Genomic DNA, 24,929 nt, shown 5'->3' with positions numbered 1-24,929 from the left:
TTGTTGAGCAAGGTTTTGTAAAACTTGGTTGTTTGTTTTTTTTCCCTCGAGTGTTGTTTTCTGTTCATTTCCTTTTCTGCCCTTTTTTGCATGAGACATGAAAGGGTACAATGTGCACTTGTCAGGATATGACAAGGTGTTGTACAATGTACACTTGCAACCACGACATGGTCGAGAGTTTGGAATTGGCGCCTTTTGATATCAAAACAGCGATACCTGCATACTTATTAATAACTATGGCTAAATGCCCATGATTACCAAATTTTCTCCATATTTTCTGCCAAGACGCCCTATCTTGGGCCCTTGCGCCTTGCATGTCAATCATGATTGACTATGGAGTACTATCTACACACTAAACGCGATAAGCCCGGCTATCAACGGCAGACTCTCGCCGATAAGCCGTGGTCCTTGGAGTGTATATTTTACTGATGATGTATTTTTTCTGCGACACTGTCCGTATCAGTACATAGGATGGTCGTTTATCTACTTTTAGTGCCGACACATGTTTTGCTCCCAGTGCTCATCCATGGGTAAAAACCCGCCCTGGTGCTGCTCGACCTCGTCCTTTTTGTCCTCCTCGTCCTCGTCCTCGTCCTTGACCTCTTGCCGTCCACCCATCGCCGTCACATGTCTCCGGCACAAAAACGCCAGTATGCGCTCATCCTTGGACCTCCCCGACACCAAGTGCTGCGCGCCGTACAGCGACCGGACAATATCGCCGTCGACAATGTCGACCAGCCGGCCCAGCCCGCCCCCGCGGCGGCGACGACGCTCGCGACGGATGCGCTCGCACGAGGCAATGGCAAAGCCAAAGGCGAGCACGAGTAAGAGAATAGCAAAGGCGTGGTTAGACATGTAAATGGGTACCTGCTTCAGCGGTGACGGCCGGTCATGATCATCATCATCATCATTCTCGGTTCGCGGCGGCCACGTCTCGGCCCGCGACGGCGGCGGCGGATCTTGTGTCGTTGCAGATGGGGGGGTATGGGCCAGCCATCCCATCTTGTACAGGTCGTAGCGGCGGCGCTGCGCGGGGCTGCTGAGGAGTTGATGCGCGGCGACGACGAGATGATAGCGGTGCAGCCGGGTCTGCGGCGACATGGTGCCGTCCTGGATGCTGCTGCTGCTGCTGCGGTGCATGTCTGGGTGGTATAGCTTGACGAGCCGGACAAAGTTGGTCTTTTCGTAGGGACGGCCCGCGTCGACGTGGAGGACCTGATAGGGCGTGGGCTTGGCGTCGGCCGGCCAGACGAGACGAGGCGGTTGTTGTTCTGGGTCGGCGTCGCTGCTCGAGCTCGAGTAGCTGCGGCGACGGCGGTGGCCGTTGCCTCGTTGGTGGGAGACGATGACCCGGTGGGACTGACGGGCGACTTGGGCAAAGTGCATCATCACAAATTTACGATACGTGCAGATTTAAAGAGAGGTGCAGAGAGAGAGAGAGAGGAAGGGGGGTTTCATGCTGCTATTTGAATGAGCAATCTCTGGACATGGCGGTATATATATAAGTTGCCGTTTCCTGGTGAGAAGAGAACCTGTGTAGAGAGAGCCCCGTGTGATGCAACATGTTCCATCCGTTGTAACTCGCTCAACGCATTGTTTCATTCTGCCATGTGTATCTCTGCATGGTGAATGGTGAAATGGCAAACACTGAAATGTTTCTTTGTGTGCTTTTGCTGGGCAATACTTGCGCGTTTCGCCCATCTATCCCACGCATACTTGCTCACATCTCCACGTGAGCGCAGGCGGGCGGCTGGCTATCTGCGGGGGGTGGAGGGGTAACAATGGACGCCCAGACCGTCAAATCTGAGATGCTGAGCGTTGGGCACCTAGCATCTGCCGTGAGGTTTTTTTTTTGGGCAGGGAAATCGATTTGGAGTTGGAGAAGAGTAGATGTTGTGGCTTGGATATCGTTTGTCGAGGCCGACGTGGGGTGTGGTGGTACCTTGGAGATGTGTGTGTGGTAGACCGTGTGGGAGTGTACGGTTTGTGTAGCTGTCTGGCACTGCACATTGATCTGATTTTGTTATGCAAGACGTAGCTAAAACTCTAAAATCATCTTTTTTAGGTTGGCTGGAAGATCTTCAAGGGCTCATTGATCGACAGAGTTCATGTCTTGGTCGTGATGCCGCACCATCCGCACCCGCTTTGTCATGGACTTGTCCGCACTATCCGCAATACGCACCAATATCCGCAAAGCAGCAACTTCTGGTCAGTCACTGAAAGACGGCCGGTTCTATATAAGACGTCAGGTCACTTCACTGTATTCATGAAATCAGTTTCCATATCACCATCAATATCACATCTCCCTCATCTCCGTCCGCAGCTTTCATTCAAAACACCATCAACATCTTCCCTTTCCCTATAAGCCACCACAGCTTCAGCACAAAAACTCACCATTCACTACAACACACTTGCCGTCGTCTTAGACGCAGCCGCCGCCATGTGCGCCAGCATCCGGACCATTGGCATCGTCACCTGCAGCACGCGCTCGACCCGCGTCAACCCCTACATCACGCAATACATCAGCAGCCTCCTCGGCGACGTCATCCGCGACATCCCCGCCCTGCGCGCCGCCACCCTCAGCGTCATCGACCTCGAGGCGCAAAGTTTGCCGCTCCTCGACGAGCCCGGGGTGCCGTCCAAGCTCCCCGCCGCCGACCCGACGCCGCACTACCAGCACGCGCACACGCGGCGCTGGTCCGCCGTCGTCGCGCGCCACGACGCCTTTGTCTTTGTCACGCCCCAGTACAACTGGAGCGTGCCCGCGAGCCTCAAAAACGCCCTCGACTACCTGTACCACGAGTGGGCCGGCAAGCCCGCCGTCGTCGTGGCGTACGGCGGGCGCGGCGGCGGCAAGGCCGCGGCGCACCTGCAGCAGATCCTCGCGGGCCTGCGCATGCGCGTGGCCGCAACGGCCGTGACGCTGCCGGTGAGCGTCGAGGACGGCAATCAGTGTCGGGAAGAGGGCGCGCTGGCCGAGGCGGTTGTCAAGCGCTGGGCAGAGGTGGGCGTGCCAGAGACGCTGCGGCTGGCGGCGGCGGAAATGGTTTCCGAAAAGTAGAGAGAGAAATGCTTCAATCGGACGGCGCAGTGGCGCGTTTTCAGGGGGCGAATTTGGAATGATGCAAGAAAGAAGTCGTGTTGTTTTTTTTTTTTTTTTTTTTTTTTTTTTTACGGAGTATTAAAATTAGAATTCTATCCAGTTAGCGTCTGCGGTTCCCTGTCCCGGTTTGTCATGCCGTGTTGGTTCCCGCTTGGGATGCAACCAATGTATTGGGGCCATTTATACTACTTATTACCAGCGCTGACTATGGTTAGACTGACCTAGATTGGGAAAGAAAAAAAAAAGAAATTACAAAAATCATACAACAATAACGTCCTAGAGCATCAACATATTCCCCCATCTCAAATGACCTGACCGAGAAACCCCCCCCCATCATGCCAAAGAGGACACAGACTAATCGGCCTCAGCCCAACGCTCAACGCCGACGCCGCGTTTACGCCGCGTGCAGCGAATGTCGTCGTCGCAGGCGAAAATGCGACGGCAGCCAGCCCTGCGCCCAGTGCCAGGCCTACGGCTACGCCTGCCTCTACGACGCCGAGAATTTCTCTTCCCCCGCGCAAAGCTCCTCCGACGCTGCTGCTGCTGCTGCGGTGCATCCCAGGCAACCGTTGCCGCTCCAGACTAGGCAACGCGGCGGCGGCGGCGGCGGCCAAGACGCGACCCCGACCGCGCCGCAGCAGCCGCCGCCGCCATCCGCAATCCTCATCAGTCGCGAAAGGGGCCGCTTCATCAGCGCACACAGTGCCGTCGCGCTACCTCTCCTCGTCGGACAGGAGCTCGCCATCACGCAGCCCCCGCTACGACTGCACTCGTACGCGTGGAACCTGGGCATCCGGCCCGAGCGCCGCGGCACACCGTCTCCATCATCACTCGCCGACTACTTTTCACTAGCCGAGTGCCAGACGCTGTGCGCCGTCTATTTTGCCGCCGTGCACCCGCTCTTTGCCTTTTTGCACCCAGAGACGTTTACGCGACGGCTGGCGCGGGGATGGAGTGGTGACGGTGGTGGTGGTGGTGCGGCCGGAGGTGCGGCCGGAGATGCCACCGTCGGCGGCGCTGCCGTCACCACCACGCTCGATACCGGCCAGCCCAACTTTGCCGCCGTCGTCGCGCTCGTTGCGGTGCTGGGCTCCGTGTTCTCGCCGACGCCGCACCCGCGCGAGCAGGACATTAAGCGCCACGCGCTGGCGATTCTCGATCGCGGGCTGTCGACCCCCGTGGCGCCCGTCGACATGGACACGGTCGCGGGCTGGATCCTGCGGGCGCTGTACATGCGGCTTACGACGCGGCCAGCTATTTCGGCCATGGCGACCCATGCCGCGATGCACATGGCCGAGATGATTGGCCTGCATCGAGAAATGCATGACCCAGGGTCGTCATCCGCCACCGCCGCCGCCGCGTCAACGTCAACGTCAACGTCCAAGGTCTCGTCGACGTCGTCATTCAGCGACGAGGAGCTCGAGACGCGGCGCCGGTGCTTCTGCGTCGCGCGGTTTCTGAACCTGCTGCTCACGACCGAGTACGGGCTGTCGGCCGTGTCCCCGCGGCACGCCACCTGCCTGGCGCCGGCGCGCGTGCCCGGCGCACACATTGACGCGCTATACACCATGAGCAGCGTGCTGCACGACGCCGAAGCAGCAGCGGCGGCGGCGGCGGCGGCGGCGGCGGCGGCGGACACGCGCGCGCCGAGTAGCCTCGACTCGGACGAGTTTGCCAACTTGTTCCTGCGCCTGCGGGACATGCCGCGCGACGACGACCCGTCGCGCTCTTTGCCGGCGACGTCTGCCTCTGCCTGCTGCGGCGCTTCTCGGCCGCTTCGCGTCGAGTGGCAAGCCCGCCCGCGCATCGTCGGCGCGTCCGTCGCGGTGCTGCGGCGCGCGCTCGACGCCGCGGCGGCGCTGCTGGCCGCGGGGNGGACGTGGTGGAACATGCTGAGCGTGCCGTTTCAGAGCGTCTGCGTGTGCGTGCTCGTCGACGGCGTGGCCCTGCTCGAGCTGCTGCCGGCGGCCATGGAGCTGCTGCGCGGCATGGCGGATCGCTTCGAGTCGCACATGGCGAGGGAGGCGCTGGCCACGGCGCAGCAGGTCATTGCGGCGTCGCGCGGCCGCACCGACGCCAAGCTTGCCATCAAGGACGCGGCGCTAAGTCATGCGCTGCCGGTGGTCGATATCGACTGGGCGAGTTTTGATACGGGCTTTGATTTGGGCGATGTTTGGCCTCCAGTGATAGACTTTTTCGGGTAGTTTGTCAAATAAGCCCTGCATCTGTTTGTTGGTCAGGCTACGATAGATTTCATGTTACGATACGGTATATGACACTGTTGCTTGTTTTCTCTTTGAAATAGACGCTTCGTGTAAGCGCTGTTTTTTCTCTCCTCCCTTCCTCTCCTTTCCAAGCACCAATATCATCCGCACGGTAACTACAGTACCAGTGGCAGGTGATGATGATGTATTAATAGCATGCGGGTTCAGCTTTCTCAGTAATGGCGTATCGCGTGACCATAAAAAGCAAATAATATGCAATCAGCGCTCAAAAAGTGAGCCATCACGAGTCATACGTACCCATCATCAACATCGTGTACAATGGACAATATCATACTACGACAGGCCAACCCGGTCCGGTGGCGTCTATATCGTCGCCATCTATAAAAAAGCTACACCGCCACCGCCTACCAAGACATTGTCAACCCCATCATGTGAGACTTGTCTATCTAGTACTGCAAAGCCATTGTCTACGCAAAAATCTGTCTTTGACTTACCCCCCCCCCCCCCCAAAATGACGCAATACGACCGAATTGCCACGCAGTATGGCGATGAGATGAGCAAGCAGTTTTACAAGCTCCTCGAATGCAAGCTCGTGGAAAGGGCCCTCGTCCCGGAACTCGCCAAGCGTTGCGCCCCAAAGCTGCTCGAGTTGGCCGCCGGCACCGGCTACTACACGTCGCGCCTTCTCTCCTGGAAGCCCGACGCCACCCTCACGTCCATGGACATTTCCCAAGCCATGCTCGACATCAACGCCGCGCAAAACGCCGCCGCCATCTCCGACGGCCGACTGCGCGTCCTCTCCGCCGACGGGAGCCAGCCGCAGTCGTACGCGCCCGCCGCCGACGACGACGACGAGGACGAGGACGGCCCGTACTTTGACGGCGCGATTGGCGCCTGGATCCTCAACTACGCCGACAGCCGCGCCGTGCTGCGCCGCATGTTTGACAATATCGCGCTCAATATCAAGCCCGGCGGCTTCTTTGTCGGCGTGGTGCCGTACCCGACCGAGGACCTCGTCGTGCGCGGCCGCGCGTGCAAGGAGCAGCCGCTCAGGGACATTTACCCGTTTCTCGAGTTTACGCGTCCGCTCGACGACGGCTCGGGGTGGTGGTTCAGGGTGCACCTCGACGAGGTGCTCATCTTGGAGTGCGTGCACATCCGCAAGTCGGTGTATGAGGAGGTGGCCGAGGAGGCGGGCTTTACCGATATCGAGTGGTTTCCGGCGAATCTGCCCCGTGAGGACTTTGTTCCGCCGGGTATGGTGCCCAAGCATAATCTCTCCCCGGAAGTGTACAAAGCATTTACTGATGTCGGCATCTTTTCCGTCGTCAGATTCTATAAGAAATAGTATGTGGCTTAGTGATGAGGACTGCTATTCTATAAATGAAGGCCGTCTGTCTATGTATGAGAAAATGCAAATACACGGCGATCTGTCTATATATGAAAGAAATGCAAATAACACTAGTTATGAAAGAAGTTCAAATGCTCAAATACGCGGCGGACTCCTCTCATTTCTGAATCGAATTGATCAAGATTTCATACTTGTGCACATACTGAGATGCGACCAGTGAGTTCACCACTGGTGACTGCAAGTTTTTAGCACTTTCTCAGAATCACGAAGCAATACCTCCAGCTGTCTCGTTTTGATGATGCAGACATGTTGTTTGCCACGTCTGACTAAAGTGCTTTTCTCTTCACTGACTCGCAATCAGTGCTTGCGAGGGCTTACACACCACGTCATTCACTCGCAAACACCTTTACCTTCCTGTCCATACTCCCTGTTGCAATGACACAGCGAAAGTGTGCAACTCCGTGGCTATCCTTTGAGCCTGCCACCAAACTGTCCCGGCCGTCTCTCTTTTGTGTAGGCAGATTCCTTACCGTTGGCAGCCATCGTAGACTGGTGATGAATCCGTCGTGCACGCCGCGAAGAATGCCCACGCATTGCCCGTTCTGTGCGATATCCCAGAACCGCAGCGTCTTGTCGTCCGCAGCCGAGAAGATGTACTTGCCGCCCGGGTGGAACACCAGAGCATTCACCCAGCCCCATGACCGGTCAACGTGGCAACGCACCGCCCCTTGCCGTCCCACAGCTTGATCGTCTTGTCGCGTGAGCCAGTGGCGAAGAACTCTGCAGAGCTTGATAGAGGCACAGCTGTTGCCGCTCCTGCAAGAGACGACAAGTGCTGATGGGAGCTGGGAGGCGCAAAAGCACAGGTATTGACTGCATTCTCGTGGCCAATCAGTGTCAGTACAGCCGCCGACCCGTCGTGGGCGTCGATATCCCACAGACGGGCTGTCCTATCCGAGCTTGAAGAAAGAAGGAAGCGGCCATCCTCTGACGGGCACGCAAATCGCACCCAGTCGCCATGCCCTAGCAGTGTTTTGACGCAATACCCAGTAGTGACATCCCACACTCGTATCGTTTGGTCCGCACTAGCGCTCACCAAGAGATTTTTGCTAGACTCGCGGCAAGGCAGAAACCGAACCGAGGTCACTGCATGCTCGTGGCCGTTTAGCGTTCTAATGTTGCTGTAGCCGTCTGTCGGGTCCCAGAGCTTGACGGCCTGGTCGGAACTGCACGACGCGAGAAGAACGGCGCCCTTGGGACCCCCAAAGTCCAAGTCGCGTACGGGCTGCGTGTGCGCCTTGATGGCTCTCTCCAGCTCGCCCAGCTCCCAGTCCCAAATCTTGACTGTGCAGTCGTCTGAGCCCGATGCCAAGGTGGAAAACACGGGGTGAACTGCCACGCAGTTGACGCTGGCGGTGATAGATTTGTGTCTTGAGCATGTCCTTGGTCAAAGTTCACCGGTGATGGAGAGAAATACACGCACAGCTCATCTGCCTGCCCAGCGCTCAAAGACCGACTCATGGTCGAGTATCACAAAAAGATCAGTCACGCGAGAGAAGACTATAAGACCATCTCGATAATTGTCACACACACTGAAAAAAAAAACCACCCTTCGAGATCCGGTCAGCGGGCCACTATCTCGTTGCAGTAGCACTGTTGCCAATCAAGCACATGATTGTCCCGTCGTGAGTCTGTTGGGCTTTGTAGCACCCCTGACGTTGACTAAGCCACCCAGCCCGAATGAAAACTTCAGATTTGTTGGTTACTCACTGCTTTAGCAAACACAAGCGCGCTGATTTGTATTTCTACGATAAACAGGCCGCATGTGGCCAAGTTCACGCTATTACCTCCAGCAAGCAATCCGAAATATCTGCTACGCTGCGCCGCGACAGTTTCCTCTCTCAGGATCAAGACCAGTTGCCCCCGGGCGCTTGAAATGTGGATTATTTCACCTGCAAGATCCGGCTACAATCATTGAATATGCGCTAATCGACGGTTCGGAGCGCTTGGAGAAGTATGTTCCGGGAGGATATCATCTAATGAATATTGGAGATATAGTTCACGGTCGATTCAAAGTTGTAGAAATTCGGCCATGGAGGGGGGTCAACGGTCCGGATTGTTCACGACGCGCAAAGCAAGAGGTACCAGGCACTCAAAGTTGGCATCGCAGACTCTCTACCTCATAAAGTGTCGGTACTTTAAGCTCTCAAAACACCACGTGAAGGTCTAGGGGCCGAAATGATTCCACCTTTGCTGGACACGTCCAAGATCGACGGCCCCAACGGCTCACATTCTTGTTATACCACTGCACTTGCGACCTGCAACCTTATAAAGTGCTCATTCAGCCGCTTGTTCCCTCTTGATGTTGCTCGCGCCTTGGCCTATGAGCTGACTCTTGCCATTGCCTACGTTCATACACGTGGCTTTGTCCACGGGGTTGGTGCTAAATTCGCGCTGCCGTATAGCCCTTGCTCATAGTCATGGTAGATATTCATCTCCGTAATGTGTTGGTGTCTTCGCAAGACAGCCTTGATTATCTGTCAGTTACAGAAGTTCGCAAGCAACACGGCGAACCAAAATCGGACCATATCAGACGCGTAGGTGGATAGCCTCTTACTACCAACGTACCTTCAACAATGACTGTACCTACCTAGGAAAGAAAGCCCAAATCTTCAGTTTTCGCAATACACGACGCCAACATAATGTGAAGCGACTTTGGCGAGTCATTTGCGCCTGGCAGAAACGTCCGTCTAAGCAAAGATTGTCACACACCGGTAGACTTTCGGCCTCCCATACAAGAAATCCTTCAATCCGACTGGATGAAGACTTGGGCACAAAGTGACTACGAACGTGCCCAGATGCCAAGGTCCTAAGCAATTGGTGTGTGTAGACTCATATATGCTTTCCAGACAGCGGATTACCTGCCGTCTCTTGACCTACCTGGGAATATTTGCGGGCTCACTTTTGAAGAGGAAGATGCAAATAAGCGATCGGATTGTTCTTCTCTCAATGTGATTGTATAATTGTCTTCCCAAAAAAGTGCTTAAATTTTCACCACAGGCTCTGAGTTATTGAGTTGTAGATTTCCTTTGGTATGATGTCTAGTCGGCCTTGAACCAGACAAGACTAATCTAAAGGTGAGAATTGATACAAAAATTGGCGTGCGCACTCGAGCAGAATCCGCAGCTGGTAACAACGAGCCTCTGTTCATGGGCAACATCAGCTGTGAAGGTGTGTGTACTTAGTAGTTTACTACAGACCACGCCGCAAAGGCAGGTGCTCAAGATACCAAGCAGGGGCTGGTTATATATCATATATTCATATATTCGACATTTCAACAGCTGCCAGCTTATCTCAAAGATGTTGCTCGAAATAAGTTGATCGTTTTAAGCTTTGTGCATGCAGGTTTTACAAAAAAAAAACTAATGATGGACTTGACGAAAAAAAAAATATCCGGGACCACTGAAGTCCCAGTTCAATCGTGTTGCTATAGGAAAAGCCCGATGCGGGGGTCGAACCCGCAGCCTTGAGATGGTGATCTCTTAGTAAGAGTCTCACGCTCTACCGATTGAGCTAACCAGGCCAATTCTTGCGATTGGGTCCCGGATTTGGTTGACGACCGGCTTCCTTAAAGAAGAATAAGAAGGCTCCAGCACTGGTCACTAAATTTTTCGAGTCGCTCATCACATACAGAGCCAGGTTCTCGGCGAACAATGACACAGCAGAAGAATATGCTACGAGAATTGATACTATAGATGGCACCGTACTATTGCAGAACAATTTTTTTTTTTTGCAACAATGTAAAGGCCAATAATAACCAAAAGAGAAAACTTCGCGAAGGTGATAGTGTAGGAGAATCAGCGCGGTACCGTAGTTTCACTATCGCACAACACAACCACCAACCGATCACAAAAAATCCTGCAATTCAGCCACAGCCTCACCCCTGATAGACGTCGTCCACTACCTCTGCCGCAATCTAGGCTAGAATGACTGTGACTAGAGGCGTGAAACAATGAGTGCTGGTTTATCGGTTAGGTATTGGTCGAGTTTCGGGTAGCGCCGAGTTGGCTGACTGCAATGGAGACGTCGGAGAGCAAGGCTGGCCGTCTGCCATGCCCGACGTATTGCAATCGCATAGAATGCAGGCAATGCACTGAAGTTCTTGTCTTGAATTGTCCGTCTTATTGCCACCAAGACTAAATAAATTTTCGCTCGAAGAATTTACATGAGCTTCTGAGTCAAATGTTCCTCGCCACCCTGCTCACTCGCAAACAGAATCCGGGTGCAAAACATCATTACTCTACGACATCTCAACTTTGAGTGTTACCGCTTTCAATACTTTGACTCAAGTCTTTTTCCCTAATATTGTCATCGAGTTTTTGCTGACAACATGGAGTTGGTGGCCATAAGTGGCTACTTGTCACCACGGAACCCTTCAGACGCACGGAAAAAAAAAACAGCGAACCTATACGAGAATTGATTGTTTTCAACAGGTCCTTGGAACGCGATATCTTAGTTGTTAATCCCCTTTGCCCGGACAAAAGACTCGAGAGAGAATGTTGTAGAGAGTAAAACCGGCAGCTGAGAAATTGTGAACCTCAGCTTACGGTTTGACATAGATAGGCTCAAAGCCTACCTTGTGGCAACAAGTAAATTTTTTAGTTTCCAAGTTGTTCAATGGTAGCGAGAGAGCTAAACTCATTGGGGTATACTTTGACAAAGTGTAAATACATGTCATGTTCATGTCCATGTGATGGATTATGAAAGCAGCTCGATCTTGAGCGTAGGATTCTCCCTTTCCAAAGCCGGCCCGACTACCTCAGAGATGGGCACGGCAGCAGACTTGGCATCTGTCACTGAACTAGTGCCGTGCGCCTCCTTCATATGCGCTGCCAGTCTTTCCGAAGCGCATCGTTCCGAGCAGTATACTGTAGCACGCTTGTCGTCGATGCATTTCTTGCACAGCACAGCTTGCGTCGAATTATCAGTCATCATCGTATCCTCGTCTGTGAGCTGAACACACTGCTCGCCAGCGCTGCAGTCGTGCTGCTTCCCAATGTGCTCTTCCTGAAAGATTGTCAGTTTTAACGGCACATGCCGCATCTGCATGGTATCTCTTACCTGTCCCTTTCGATAGCACTCTTCCGAGCAGTAAACTGTCAGTTTGCTGTTTCCACCCATTTGCAAGATTGCCTGGCAAAGAGAGCATGAAAAGATCTCATCTGTCAAAACTGTCCGCTGACATGCCGCGCACGGAGGTAGGTCGTAGAGCACTGACTTAGCCTGAGCTTCCCGAAGGAGCGCCTTAGACTCCTTCCTCTTCTGCTCAAAGGCCGTCTTTGCTCTGCGTAGCTCGTCTAGACGACTGGCGTGTGTGTCTCTCTGGCTTTGCGAGCTCTTGCTGCGATGATTATCATCGACAATTCGACCGACTATTTGCTCCAACGTCATCCTATCGGACGCTTGGTATTGATCTAGATATGGCTGGGCGTAGTCGAGGACGCGGTCTTGCTTTTCGTCCTTGAAAAACTCGAGAATATATAGCTTCTTGAGCTCTTCGGGTTGGTCCTTGAGCGCTGAGACTTTTTCGGCAAATTTATCGACTCTATCGGACCAATCATCTGGCTTCCCGACACCTTGCCACATCATGGCCACGAGCTCTTCCCGGCTTCGGTCGGGATCGCCAAGCATTCCTCTCATCTCTTCAAGTGGCGCATTGTGTTCGGCAACCTCGAGAAAGTCGGGGTGTCTCCGTAGAACCCAGCGGTACCAAGCCTCTTTCTCAGATTCAATGTGCGCCTCAATGGCCTGCAGACTGCCGTTGTAGTCCTTGGCGTCCGTGAACATATCATCGAGCTCCTGCAAAAAAGCCCGCCGTTGCGAGAACCACTCCCTGTCCTGGCTTTCGCTATATCTTTTCCTCAAGCGATCGAGAACTTTGCGGTAGCATTCCTTGCACTCGGCGACGTGCTTCTTGCCGCAGTCCTTGACGCAGGAGCTCTTGAGCTTGTTTACGTCCGCCACGCAAAGGTGCCGTTGTCTGCGCGCTGCATTCAGCTCAGACCAGTGTTCTGGCAGCACTTGACTAGCCATGATCAATTGGTCTCGCTGGTTTGAGCCGAGCCGGTGATTCTGGTCAAATTTCGAGTGGCGTGACGAGATGAGGTCGCGTTCTGCTGCGAGCGAGAAGTATGATTCGACGTGATGAGAATGGCCAAGCTGATTCGTAAGATGCAAAACGCGAAAGTCAACTGTAAGCCGTTGTACAGAATGCGACCGGCTGGTGACGCACTCAAGACCAAGTGCGACGCGACTAGTTACCGAACATCAACCGGCGATATCTAGCCCCACTATCACCAGCCTTTGTTGTCGGAATAGCTGTGCAAAGAAGGCTTGACAAGTTGCCTACAAATTTACTGCAGCGCATATTTGGGGAGTTTGTGGCTTATCAGCCTTCTCGTATCAAAATAGATACCTTCCCACAAAGCTACCTACCGCCCTATCCTTAAACAGAACCCATCACCATGGTCAGTTTTCACAGCTTGTCACATCCTTCGCCTACTGCTAACATTAAACCAGGCGGACAAACTTCGTACGCAACAAGAACTCGAACGCCTTCAGGCCAAGTTTATCGGTACCGGTCACGCCGACACGACGAGCTGGGAATGGCGCACCAACATTCACCGCGACACCTACTCCTCTATCGCCGGCCACCGCCCGCTCCTGTCCTACATTGCGCTGGCCGAAAACGAGCCGCTTACGAAGACGAGGGCCAAGATGATTCGGGTACGTTCTTGAATATCTATTAGATCTCGCGGTTGGATGCTAATATCCCATAGAAAATGCTACAGCCAGCCGGCCCTCCACCAGTGCGCGAAGACTGAGACCTGGCGAATTTGATGGCTCGCATTACAAACGGCTGATACTATAGGGCAAATGGGCACATTGAGGCGTTTCATATTCTTTTCCGCGGCGTTTGGGAAATATACCATTGATTCAAATATCTAGACGATCGATGACGTTGGCAATCTCAACGTGGTTGAGCAATGCGCTCTGCACCACGACTGTATGACGTTTATTCGTTACAATTATTCAAGAATACTACATGACAGTATCTCCGTCTGCATCTTCAGTCCCGTCAGCTCGCGGTTGTTTGATTCCTAGACTGGACCGCAGCTTCGTCTCCAGATCATCGCTTGGCTCGCCGTATACTTCTCGCACGAATCCCATGACGCCGTCGATGCCAATCTCCTCTTTTGCGCGCGGACCAACGTGCCAAGTCACAGTCACTTCGCCTTCGTGCCCAACCGGCGGCCGGTCCACCTTTCGCACCACGTAGCCCTGCCGTTCCATCCGCTTCAGAGTCAGCTCCGTCCTTTCGCTGCCGAGGTTCTTGTCGGCGTTAAGGCGCTGGAGATAGCGGTTCAGCTTCGGGTGGCTAAGGTCGTTGGCATTGAGCGAAATAAGCGAGACAACCATGGTGTAGAAGGCAAGATATGTGGCTTCGGCGTCGAGGGACGGGACCCTGGACGGCGGTATGATGGCGGCGGCGCGGTACGCGGCGGGCAGGACCGAGGTAAGGATGTAGGCGCCAGAGCCAGTCTTTGGCTGCGAATTTGACTTCATGGCATGACGCTTCTCTTGCAGCGACATTTTTTCGCGGACAGGCAGCTCTCTTAGCTCCATTCCCCAGATGGTTCGTAACTGCTTTTGCGCCAAGGCGAATACTCTCTTGAAAGCTCTGCCCTGGTTTCCAAGCACTTTTGTAAATTGTTAGACATGTTCGATATTGATTGTTCAGTAATCTTCATTTCTGACCTCGTTCCTTAATCCCATCACGTCGGATTGGTGTTCGTGAATATTCGCAAGATAGGGCGTAGCGGATCATCTTCTTTGCCAGCTGCTCATCTGCGGCGCGGTTCGGGTCTTCGTTTTCACTCGCTTCGTCTCCAGTTTCGGGATCTTCTGCGGGTCCGTTGCCATTCTCTTGCTCGAATTGGGTGCTATCGCCTTCTAATTCCTCGTCCTCAGCCTGACCTTTGTTAGCCGTGGCTGTCGCATAGAGCAGCGCGATTAGGTCATACCGGTCGGGCTCGACGCCTGGAAGGAGGCATTATGTAGATATTTTGTGTGTTAAGAATTTCGAGCTCTGCGGCAATTACCTCGTGGCTGTCAAACTGACGCAGTTTGAATATGCCTGGCTGAGTTGGCGCAGAGAGGCTCTTCGGAGGGGCGTTAAAGTGCAGCGCGTACTGTCGCGTCTTCACAAACGGGGCGCACGTAATCCATTCAGCTGGCAGGGCGGCGCAACTTGTCAGCACAGCCTTCCAAAATTGAGTACGATAAGTAGGCTAAATATTGCAATGCTAGACAAAGCAAAAAGACTTTGCCAAATTCGGTTCTAAGCTTAAGGGGCTGTATTAGAGAGTCATGAAATCGACTCTGTCCACTACCACTACGGCTATGGGCCAAGAAAATGCTTATCGTTATCGGCGACAAATTTGGAGCCTTCCTCTAGACATGTACTTGAGCCTGCAAGTTCTATCCCCGACGACCGCAGCTTTCTAAATGTACTCGAGTCGCAGGTAATACTGATTAGATGCTGTCTCGATCGGTCCAGCTGCGGCGCATTGCCGCCGCACGACCGCTGGCGCTGACGCAATGGAAACGTCTTGGTCTCCCCCGTAGGACCTTTGGTGGCACCGCTCTGTTGGCCAGGGGGAGCGACACGTCGCCGGACACGCTGTGTCCGCCCGATAAGATGACGGATATGACTCGAGAGCCTTTATTCAAGCCGTTAAACCATCTGATCAATCAGTCGACGATCGTGACTCAAGACCAGGAGGATGCGCAGGCTCCTATCACAGACGCAAAGCAAGACGAACCGCCAGAGACAGTCGAACCCGGTAGCAGTGAATCGAGCGCCACCGAACACGCCGAAATGCCTGACATTGAGAACTACGAGCCAACAGATGCTGAGCTCGAGGAGATGCTCGCATCAGCGCATTCTGCTATCGGCGACGAGGGCTTGTCGACAGAAGAAGCCGACGCCGCGGACAAGGATACACAACAAAATGAGGCACATGGCGAGTACGATGACTTGGCGTCCGAAGACGATATCCTCTTTGAAACATCCTCCACGAAATCGCCCCCAACCCGCAAACCCTTCAACCACGAACTTCTCACTCACCAACATCTTGGGGTTTCAGCACTCGGTCGCCCCGTTGAAGCTCTTATTCTCAAGGACCCCAATCGAATGCGGCGCTCGCGAAAGCAGATTCCGGTCCTTGAACCCGATGCGACGAAAGAGGTAGCCGAAGTCGACCTGAAATGGACCGACTATGTCGCGAAACCCGACGACGAGCAAGACCCCGTGCTTGAAGCGTGGGACAATATAGACGAAATGCGGCCGACGGAGACAAAAACAATAACAGCCCACGAATATCACAGAATAGTAGCGGCGCTCGTCGACGGCTTCACGCAAGGGCAGCTTTCCAGTTACCTCACCATGAAGCACTCAAAAGAGCTTGAGGCGCAAGCGACCGAAGAGCCGCAAATGTATCCCTGGATTCAAAAGCAGACTCCCTGGAAAGCAGCTTATCAAATCGAACTGGAAAGCAAAAAGCCGAAATGCATTTGCGCGGCCGCCATTGTCGACAAGATCTGGAAGCTCGAGGTTCGAGAGCAAGTCGAATCTCTGGGCCGTGCTTTAATATGGGTTCACCCAATCGTATTTCGACTCCTCACAGGTAAAGTTGGCAATATCCTTTTGCTACAATCGGTAGCTAATAGATACTTTCAGGACACGGAAGACCTGTGCTCGAAGCCATACAGCGTGAGATGCTAAATCCTGGCAACCATGAGAGACTGGCCGCGAAGTCCGAAGAGTCACGGATCGGCATATACGCATCCAAAGCGGCCATTGCTCCGATATTGGAACGCTTGAACAGAGTAGCACAAGCAGTTACTTCTGCTAAAGTCTCCACAGAACATATAAAGAAGGAGAATTTGACACAGCCCATACTCAATAACCTAGCCAGCATCACCACCACTATCATAGAGAAGAGCAGCAATGGAAACGTAAGTACAATAAATGGAGACAGTTCTCTTATTTTGACGTTGAAATTCGATTAGGAATTGACAATCCACTGGATTGCCGAACGCGATAGACCAAAGTCAATCAGCTCGGGGCCAGAAACAAGCGTTGCGCCTGAGCGGCCAGCTGATGTTGTCTGGCGTCTCCTAATGGCTGCTCAAAGCGCGCAAGAGGCCGGTGCGGATCTGTCTTCGAAAATGATGACACGCACAGGACGAGGCAAGAAACCCAAAGGTGCGGTGTACATTGACTACCACCGCGAGGACCGCAGCAAGTCGTGGCGTGACAAGCTCAGATCGTGGACACGTTACACCGACGCCGTCGCCAAGCCGGACGAGAAGAAGAAGAAGAAGCTGCAGCCTCTGAAGCTCGCAACTCGAGTCGAGCTTCCGGAGCTACCGCCATCGTCCATCACAGATGATGCCAGAGTATCAGAGGTGACATTTGCGACCTTGGGCCATGTGCTGCATCTCAAAGAAGCCGTCAAGGCATCAAACAAGAAGAACCTCGACAAGGCCCGCCGCATTCTTTCACCCATCATTCCGCATCCCGCCGCCCTCACCACACTCAACGGCGGCGAAGAGCCCGTAACGCAATCCACCGCCATTATCCTCAACTTCTCTCCGGACCCAATTGTGCCTCAGGACGGCACACTGCCCCGCGTGCGGCTAACCCTCCCCGTCGACGAGACCACCGACCTATCCAACTTCAACATTCCGCCGAGCTCAACCCTGCACGCCGTGACGGCGCAGCGCATCCAGGACCTGCTCCTACCCACGGAGAGCGTTGACGCGCGGCTCACGCAGCAGCGACTGGTGGCCCTCGACGCAGACCAGCCGGCCCTCCAACAATTCCTGGCCGCGTCCGAGTTTAATCTGCTCCAGGGCCGCCTGCGCACGCCCAGCCGCATCAGCCTATCCCTGCCCGGCGCCGCCGTCGAAGCGCCGTACCTTTTTATGGGTCTCGAGGTGCACCAGGCTGTCGAGACGAGGCTTGCCGGGCACACAATCCGCTACGAGAGCATCGAGGCGGGTCAGCACGGCGGCCAGCGGCAGGAGCTGTCACTACACCGTGCGCCGGCCGCAGAGAAGAGCCAGCGAGACGACGGCTTCTTGCAGCTGGTGGAGGATGTGGTGTCCGGGAATGTGTTTTCGTGGAACGACGGCGCGGCACTCATGCAGCAGCGGTCGAGCGAGACGTTCACGATGGACCTGCTCGAGGACAGCCAGCTGGAAGAGGAGACCCTTGTGGAGGGCGAGCAGGAGCCTCTGCTAGAGGGCAAAGAGGAACATCTCCTGAATAAGGAGGTAGACGGGGAGGGGCCACCGCAGCCGCAACAGCACGACACCGCGCTGAAGGACGCAGACACTGTTGTCACAATGCAAGAGCAGGAGACCAATGTACCAGATGACCTGCCGCAGGCCAAAGATCGGGAGATTCATCCATCAGAAAGCCAGCCGTCGACGGAAGAACAAGCGACGACGGACCTGCCCAAGGAGAAGGAGGAGGAGAAGCCTGCCAGTGATGAAGCTTCTTCTTCGCCCAAACCAGCCATCGATGTATCTTCGGAAAGCAAGCTGTAGGAAGAACGAGGGAGTAGCATGTACCACCACCACTATTTTGTATATTATGAGATGTTTGACTAGAATACTGCATGCCACACGAACAATGGCCGGCGCATAGGATAGAAATATTGTTTCGGTGCCAGCTCTCTACTGCATCATCAAACTATGCGAACAGCGTCACGGCTACACCCATGAAGAGATAGAACAACGAAAGGCCAGTAACTCAGCCGCCACCGCAACTATGGGCTTCAAGCTTCGCGCGATTGCTACACATCACCAAGACGAGAAATTGTTTTCAGAATCACTTCTTGACTTTTCTATTTATTTCATTTTTTCGTCACATAACACATTATGAGAAAACCATGACAAAGAAAATCCCGAATCGTAGCCCTCTCACGATTGTGCCTCGGCTATGCAAACCGAGCGCTCATGAATAGCAAAATCTTCATTTCAGAGTCATAGAAGTGCGCTCATGAAACCAGAACCACAGTCCGGGCCGACCAGAAGGAAGCAAGGATTGGTTGCTTATTTCTTGGTGGCCTTGGCAGCGGACTTGGTGACCTTGGAGGAACCAGCAGCAGCCTTCTCAACGGACTTGATGACACCGACAGCGACGGTCTGACGCATGTCACGGACGGCGAAACGGCCCAGAGGGGGGTAGTCGGTGAAAGCCTCAACGCACATGGGCTTGGAGGGAACCATCTTGACGATGGCGGAGTCACCAGACTTGATGAACTTGGGGTTGTTCTCAACCGACTTACCGGTACGGCGGTCGATCTTCTCGAGGAGCTCGGAGAACTTGCAAGCAATGTGGGCAGTGTGGCAGTCAAGAACGGGAGCGTAGCCGGCACCGATCTGGCCAGGGTGGTTGATGACAATGACCTGGGCGTTGAAGGAAGCAGCGCCATTGGGGGGGTCGTTCTTGGAGTCACCAGCGACGTTACCACGACGGATTTCCTTGACGGAAACGTTCTTCACGTTGAAGCCGACGTTGTCACCGGGAACACCCTCAGTAAGCTGCTCGTGGTGCATCTCGACGGACTTGACTTCAGTGGTGACGTTGGCGGGAGCAAAGGTGACGACCATGCCGGGCTTGATGATACCAGTCTCAACACGACCGACGGGCACCGTTCCGATACCACCGATCTTGTAAACATCCTGGAGGGGAAGACGGAGAGGCTTGTCGGTAGGACGCTTGGGGGGCTCAATAGCGTCGATGGCCTCGAGAAGGGTCTTGCCAGTAGACTTGCCAGCCTTGGTCTCCTTCTCCCAACCCTTGTACCAGGGGCAGTTGGAGGAGGGCTCAAGCATGTTGTCGCCGTTGAAACCGGAGATGGGGACGAAAGCAACAGCCTTGGGGTTGTAGCCAACCTTCTTGATGAAGCTGGAAGTCTCCTTGATGATTTCCTGGTAACGGGCCTCGGACCACTTGGTGGTGTCCATCTTGTTGATGGCAACAATGAGCTGCTTGACACCGAGGGTGAAGGCGAGCAGAGCGTGCTCACGGGTCTGGCCATCCTTGGAGATACCAGCCTCGAACTCACCAGTACCGGCGGCGATGATGAGAATAGCGCAATCGGCCTGGGAAGTACCAGTAATCATGTTCTTGATGAAATCACGGTGACCGGGAGCATCAATGACGGTGACGTGGTACTTGGGAGTCTCGAACTTCCAGAGAGCGATATCAATGGTGATACCACGCTCACGCTCGGCCTTGAGCTTGTCAAGAACCCAGGCATACTTGAAGGAACCCTTGCCGAGTTCAGCGGCTTCCTGTAGACGGTAGGTTAGCGATCTGTTGGCTGAGTGCACGCGATATCTCTTCTTCTGCTGCTTCGACCTAATAGATGAGGGGGAAGCTTGCGACAAGGTGGCGGGGTACTCTCACTGGCCCCACTGAATTGATAAGGCACTGAAAATTTTTGCCGCAGCGAGGAGGGGTAGTGAGTGCTGGTGGCCAGCGCGATACGACGAAAAAAAAATTTGCGCAGCAAGCGATCAAGGTCCATTTGACAGTAGAAAAGAGTTGGATACTATGCTTACCTTCTCGAACTTCTCAATGGTACGCTTGTCAATACCACCGCACTGGTAGATCAAGTGACCAGTCTGTATACATGAGTTAGCTCTTTGCTCTCAGGTACCGGCGAGGCGGAAGATTGCTGGTTCGAGAGCTCAAAAGCCACTCGACCGTTGAAAAAAACTTACGGTGGTAGACTTGCCGGAATCGACGTGGCTGTCTGGTAGTCAGTTTTTATTGCTCGTCGAGGTCGAAGGCGTTCAGCGTTAAACGCACCCGATAACGACGACGTTGATGTGAGTCTTGTCGTCCTTGCTACAGAAGTAATTAGTATGTTGCGAGCGTGATATGAAGGCAATGAGAAAGCATACCCCATTTTGAAGGTGTTTGTGATTGAATGCGAGTGATTCTTTTGTTATGTCCTTTCGGAAAATCTGGTAGCGGCGATGATTAGCAAACAACGCAACTTGTCAAAGCATCGAAAGCCACCCTCAAAGCCATCAAAAGCCAAGAGCGCCCGAGCAAGAGAAGACATACGTGAATTCGCAGATCGGATGCTTGAACCGGGTATGCGAGACAAGGAGCAGAAGAGAAGAAAATTTCCAAAGATGGTGGTGGGAGGAGGAGTTTTAAAAGGTCTGGCGGGGGAGGGGTGGAGTGGCACGAGAAAAAAAACCTGGTGCATGAGCTGGCGCGGGGCAACCAGCCAGTGTGGCGGCAGGCCACGGTGGTCCACTAGCCCTAACAAGAACTGAGGTGTGGTTTTTTTTTTGCGCAGAAATAACTAAGCTGAGGCACCAAAAAAATTTCTTCTCTTCAGATTTTCCTCACCCATCGCAGCATTTCCACTTTTATACATTTTTCGTGTAGAGGGCCTCGCCAATCAGTGGGCGGGCTGGCCCAGCAGTGAATGGCACACCCCTCGGAGGTTTGGTCCCATCGCAGGGCATCAAGGCATCAAGAGAGGGGATGTGGCGGCAGTTATGGATAAGCAACGATCCAGCAGTGGATGAGACGGTGATGGATTGAGTCAACCGGTAAATTATTTTGGCGTGTTTTTGTTGTACTCATGGCCTTCGCCTTTGAATGTTGTGTTATGCTACTCAATACTGTCTATCTACCCCTCCATGCCCCTCACTGCCCTTATCCTGGCGTGGCGCAGAGATTTTCACAGGCTGCACAGGCCACCATTACGTAGCATTTAGGTTCCTACAGCGCCGCCGTGCTTCCTCCGTGCGTAACAGCGGCCTAATCGCTGCCTCTTTGGACGGCGTGCAAGCTTCTACACATTTGACATCCAATTAGAAAGGATCAGTTGGGTTGCTATGCGACGAGGTGTCTTTGTATCATTGCTCTCCTAGCCACAGAAAGCGGGCGTCCCGGTGGGTTGTGATACTTGCGCTGTGTTAAGGAGTGCTGCTAGTACCGTAGTACGTTTTGCAGCTCAGCTCTGCTTGGGTGGGGTTGGCCACCTGTCTGGCCACTGGTTAGCTCTGGAAAAAAAAATATTCGCATGCAGCCAGCAGCCACACCAAGGGCCAAGAGATGGCAAGCAGGGAAGAGAGAGAGAAGCAAGATTGAGGTGACTAGTCAATAGGAAAGAATCTAATCGTATTGGGTGCAATCGTAGCAGTTGAGATATTGGGCAGCCGAGTCCGAACGCTAGGTGTGCAACGGGTAATTATCTACAGGCTGCTCGTAAAGAATTGCTTGCGGCAGTAACTAACTACAAAGTGGATGGTACGCAGGTAGTAGGGATGTTGAAGATGGGCTAGACTGCGATACGAAATAAAGTAGTGACTGTTTCGGCCAAAATATGTAGGTGCTAGCAAGATGCAAAGTTTACGCGACAATGTATGAGGCTTTGACTATGACAATATGAGTGAGTACCAGGTCGGGTCCGCAACTACCTTGAAGGTCTCGAGGACTAGAGAGCTAGAGGTGTTTGCTGCCTGAGGCGTCAAACTCAGATCTGGTAGTGAGAAGCAGCACAGAGCTTGGTTCCTATTTTGGCCGAACTGTCGGAGCGTCATCTATGGCGGGCCAACACTGAATGCCGGTTCTACATCAATCACATGGAGAATTGCTAATGAGACGAGTAAAATACAATTGACGGTCTTAAAACCCAACATTCAATATTGTGAATTTTGAGAAAACATCTGCATTGCAATTGACGTATTGACGCCTCCGAATCGGACACTCAAACGTTTTTTCCTTTGCTGCGCCCGCTGCAGCTACGGACAAAAGGTACCTTGTAGCCGGTACAAAATAACGCGGGTATATTGTAATCGTTCCTTTGTCTTGGCTACTCTGATAGCAAATAGCCTTTCTGCGGCCTCCCCAGATTCTCACCGTTCCCAGCCTGCAGCCCCTGTAAAGCGGCCCCAAAACCCCTAGCAACGCCTTCCTCTAGGCCTCTCCCCCGGCCGATCGGCATTCCGCGGCAAAGCACCAAGCCGAGCCTCACCTAACCTTCGGCTCAGCTTCAACACCTTTGACCATCGAGCAACTTTTTTTTCTTCCTCCCGCCCTCTCAAACTCTATCACCTACATTTCTTCACCTCCTCCACATCTCCCCTCTTCTTCTTGCTTTCTTTCCCCCATCTCAATTGATTGACAGCATCATGTCCGCTGTCAACCGTAGCCTGCGTTCCGCCTCCAAGCAGCTGCGTCTCCAGCCTACCCGCGCCCTGTCTTGCGCCGCTGCCATTCGCTCGGCCTCCATCGGCGCTCCTCGCATCGCCGGCTCGCTTCCTGCCTCCCGCAACACCTTTTCCACAGTTGCTGCCAGACTCTCCGGCGCGCCCAACATGACTTCTGGTGCTAGAGAATACGACCCCGAGATCAAGGACATTGCCGACTTTGTCGCCAACAAGCCCATTGAGTCGGAGCTTGCTGTGAGTACTTTTTCGTCAGGCAATTCGCGCTGGGAAATTTGTTTGCTCTCGGAAAGAATCGCACTACCCCACCATCCCCAGCCCATGATCCCCTCACCGCGGGGTATACGGTTCATGAGAAGCTTCAACCCCTGCTCAACGACTTGAGTCTATCCACTAACACTGTGTCAGTTCGACACTGCTCGATGGATTCTCGCCGACACTCTCGGCTGCGGCCTTGAGGGCCTCCGCTTCAAGGAGTGCACCAAGCTCCTCGGTCCCATTGTCCCCGGCACCGTCGTCCCCAACGGCACCAAGGTTCCCGGTACGCCCTTTGTTCTCGACCCCGTCAACGGCGCCTTCAACATTGGTGCCATGATCCGCTGGCTCGACTTCAACGACTGCTGGCTGGCCGCTGAGTGGGGTCACCCCTCGGACAACCTCGGTGCCATCCTCGCCGTCGCCGACTGGGTCAACCGCACCAACAAGGCCGGCGGCAACCTCGCTGGTGGCAAGATCTTTAACGTCAAGGACGTCCTCGAGGCCATGATCAAGGCCCACGAGATCCAGGGCTGCCTCGCTCTCCTCAACTCGTACAACAAGGTCGGCCTTGATCACGTCGTCCTGGTCAAGGTCGCCTCCACCGCCGTCGTCTCCAAGATGCTCGGCCTCAACGAGAAGCAGATTGCCGACGCTGTCACCCAGGCCTGGGTCGACGGCCAGTCTCTCCGCACCTACCGCCACTCCCCCAACACCATGTCCCGCAAGTCCTGGGCTGCCGGTGATGCTTGCCAGCGCGCCGTTAACCTGGCCCTCAAGGTCATGAAGGGCGAGCCTGGTGTTCCCACCGTCCTCTCCGCCCCTGTCTGGGGTTTCTACGATGTTCTGTTCGGGGGTAAGAAGTTTGAGTTCCAGCGCCCCTACGGCAGCTACGTCATGGAGAACGTTCTCTTCAAGGTGTCCTACCCTGGTATGTCTGACACCAGCTCTTTCAAGTTTCTTTGACCATCTACTAACACGTTCTAGCCGAGTTCCACTCCCAGACTGCCGTCGAAGCCTCTGAGAAGATTCACCACCAGCTCAAGGCTCTGGGCAAGTCGGCTGCCGACATCAAGGGCATCACTTGCCGCACCCACGAGGCCTGCATCCGCATCATCGACAAGCAGTTCAAGCCCATGGACAACTTTGCCGACCGCGACCACTGCATCCAGTACATGTGCTCCGTCATGCTCGTCTTTGGCCGCCTCGAGGCCACCGACTACACCGACGGCGGCGAGGCCGCCACCTCTGAGCTCGTCGAGTCCCTCCGCAAGAAGATCAAGTGCGTCGAGGACCCCAAGTACACCCAGGACTACCACAACCCCGAGCTCCGCACCATCTCCAACGCCCTCACCGTCGAGCTCAACGACGGCACCATCTTGGACGAGGTTGCTGTCGAGGCTCCTCTCGGCCACCGTCTCCGCCGTGAGGAGGCCAAGCCCGTCATTCTCGCCAAGTACAAGCGCCACCTGACCCCCCACCTGCCCGAGGCTCGCGTCCAGGAGCTTGTCGAGCTGAGCCAGAACACTAAGAAGCTTGAGTCCATGCCTGTCGACGAGTACGTTGACCTGTACACTGTCGAGAAGAGCAAGTTTCTGTAAGCGTGTAAGCGCGTTTGTTTAGAGCCGGGCCGGGGAAAGGGATATCCAAGTGTATA

The 24,929-nt window shown here is 54.1% G+C and overlaps 11 protein-coding genes across 11 annotated transcripts; 6 read left to right on the top strand and 5 right to left on the bottom strand.

The window, feature by feature from the left end:
- Positions 1 to 489: 489 nt before the first annotated feature.
- BBA_02397 (DnaJ domain-containing protein) lies at positions 490 to 1,386 on the bottom strand (the record flags this gene model as incomplete). The annotated part of the gene is made up of 1 exon (XM_008597494.1): positions 490 to 1,386. One exon carries the CDS (start codon positions 1,384 to 1,386, stop codon positions 490 to 492), a length of 897 nt encoding a protein of 298 aa, XP_008595716.1.
- A 1,054-nt stretch (positions 1,387 to 2,440) lies between these two features.
- Positions 2,441 to 3,061, top strand: BBA_02396 (NADPH-dependent FMN reductase; the record flags this gene model as incomplete). The annotated part of the gene is made up of 1 exon (XM_008597493.1): positions 2,441 to 3,061. The coding sequence occupies one exon, from the start codon at positions 2,441 to 2,443 to the stop codon at positions 3,059 to 3,061; it is 621 nt and encodes a 206-aa protein (XP_008595715.1).
- A 377-nt stretch (positions 3,062 to 3,438) lies between these two features.
- On the top strand, positions 3,439 to 5,307 carry BBA_02395 (Zn(2)-C6-type transcriptional repressor; the record flags this gene model as incomplete). Its single annotated transcript, XM_008597492.1, has 2 exons — positions 3,439 to 4,929; positions 5,014 to 5,307. The coding sequence occupies 2 exons, from the start codon at positions 3,439 to 3,441 to the stop codon at positions 5,305 to 5,307; spliced, it is 1,785 nt and encodes a 594-aa protein (XP_008595714.1).
- A 532-nt stretch (positions 5,308 to 5,839) lies between these two features.
- BBA_02394 (methyltransferase-like protein) lies at positions 5,840 to 6,676 on the top strand (the record flags this gene model as incomplete). The annotated part of the gene is made up of 1 exon (XM_008597491.1): positions 5,840 to 6,676. The coding sequence occupies one exon, from the start codon at positions 5,840 to 5,842 to the stop codon at positions 6,674 to 6,676; it is 837 nt and encodes a 278-aa protein (XP_008595713.1).
- Positions 6,677 to 7,364: 688 nt separating this feature from the next.
- Positions 7,365 to 8,200, bottom strand: BBA_02393 (WD domain-containing protein; the record flags this gene model as incomplete). The annotated part of the gene is made up of 2 exons (XM_008597490.1): positions 7,365 to 8,088; positions 8,163 to 8,200. 2 exons carry the CDS (start codon positions 8,198 to 8,200, stop codon positions 7,365 to 7,367), a joined length of 762 nt encoding a protein of 253 aa, XP_008595712.1.
- A 3,237-nt stretch (positions 8,201 to 11,437) lies between these two features.
- On the bottom strand, positions 11,438 to 12,772 carry BBA_02392 (uncharacterized protein; the record flags this gene model as incomplete). The annotated part of the gene is made up of 2 exons (XM_008597489.1): positions 11,438 to 11,746; positions 11,801 to 12,772. The coding sequence occupies 2 exons, from the start codon at positions 12,770 to 12,772 to the stop codon at positions 11,438 to 11,440; spliced, it is 1,281 nt and encodes a 426-aa protein (XP_008595711.1).
- A 117-nt stretch (positions 12,773 to 12,889) lies between these two features.
- On the top strand, positions 12,890 to 13,563 carry BBA_02391 (splicing factor 3B subunit 10; the record flags this gene model as incomplete). Its single annotated transcript, XM_008597488.1, has 4 exons — positions 12,890 to 12,905; positions 13,193 to 13,206; positions 13,259 to 13,465; positions 13,519 to 13,563. 4 exons carry the CDS (start codon positions 12,890 to 12,892, stop codon positions 13,561 to 13,563), a joined length of 282 nt encoding a protein of 93 aa, XP_008595710.1.
- Positions 13,564 to 13,780: 217 nt separating this feature from the next.
- BBA_02390 (MAGE family protein) lies at positions 13,781 to 14,793 on the bottom strand (the record flags this gene model as incomplete). The annotated part of the gene is made up of 3 exons (XM_008597487.1): positions 13,781 to 14,439; positions 14,498 to 14,711; positions 14,764 to 14,793. 3 exons carry the CDS (start codon positions 14,791 to 14,793, stop codon positions 13,781 to 13,783), a joined length of 903 nt encoding a protein of 300 aa, XP_008595709.1.
- A 485-nt stretch (positions 14,794 to 15,278) lies between these two features.
- BBA_02389 (uncharacterized protein) lies at positions 15,279 to 18,358 on the top strand (the record flags this gene model as incomplete). Its single annotated transcript, XM_008597486.1, has 3 exons — positions 15,279 to 16,428; positions 16,482 to 16,759; positions 16,814 to 18,358. 3 exons carry the CDS (start codon positions 15,279 to 15,281, stop codon positions 18,356 to 18,358), a joined length of 2,973 nt encoding a protein of 990 aa, XP_008595708.1.
- A 507-nt stretch (positions 18,359 to 18,865) lies between these two features.
- Positions 18,866 to 20,733, bottom strand: BBA_02388 (translation elongation factor 1 alpha; the record flags this gene model as incomplete). The annotated part of the gene is made up of 5 exons (XM_008597485.1): positions 18,866 to 20,113; positions 20,384 to 20,446; positions 20,546 to 20,573; positions 20,634 to 20,672; positions 20,729 to 20,733. The coding sequence occupies 5 exons, from the start codon at positions 20,731 to 20,733 to the stop codon at positions 18,866 to 18,868; spliced, it is 1,383 nt and encodes a 460-aa protein (XP_008595707.1).
- Positions 20,734 to 22,981: 2,248 nt separating this feature from the next.
- BBA_02387 (2-methylcitrate dehydratase) lies at positions 22,982 to 24,873 on the top strand (the record flags this gene model as incomplete). Its single annotated transcript, XM_008597484.1, has 3 exons — positions 22,982 to 23,254; positions 23,426 to 24,203; positions 24,260 to 24,873. 3 exons carry the CDS (start codon positions 22,982 to 22,984, stop codon positions 24,871 to 24,873), a joined length of 1,665 nt encoding a protein of 554 aa, XP_008595706.1.
- Between the last annotated feature and the right edge of the window lie 56 nt (positions 24,874 to 24,929).

The sequence above is a fragment of the Beauveria bassiana genome (genome assembly GCF_000280675.1).
Source record: "Beauveria bassiana ARSEF 2860 unplaced genomic scaffold BBA_S00005, whole genome shotgun sequence".
Taxonomy (NCBI): domain Eukaryota; kingdom Fungi; phylum Ascomycota; class Sordariomycetes; order Hypocreales; family Cordycipitaceae; genus Beauveria; species Beauveria bassiana.
This window is presented reverse-complemented; position numbering and strand designations above follow the sequence as displayed.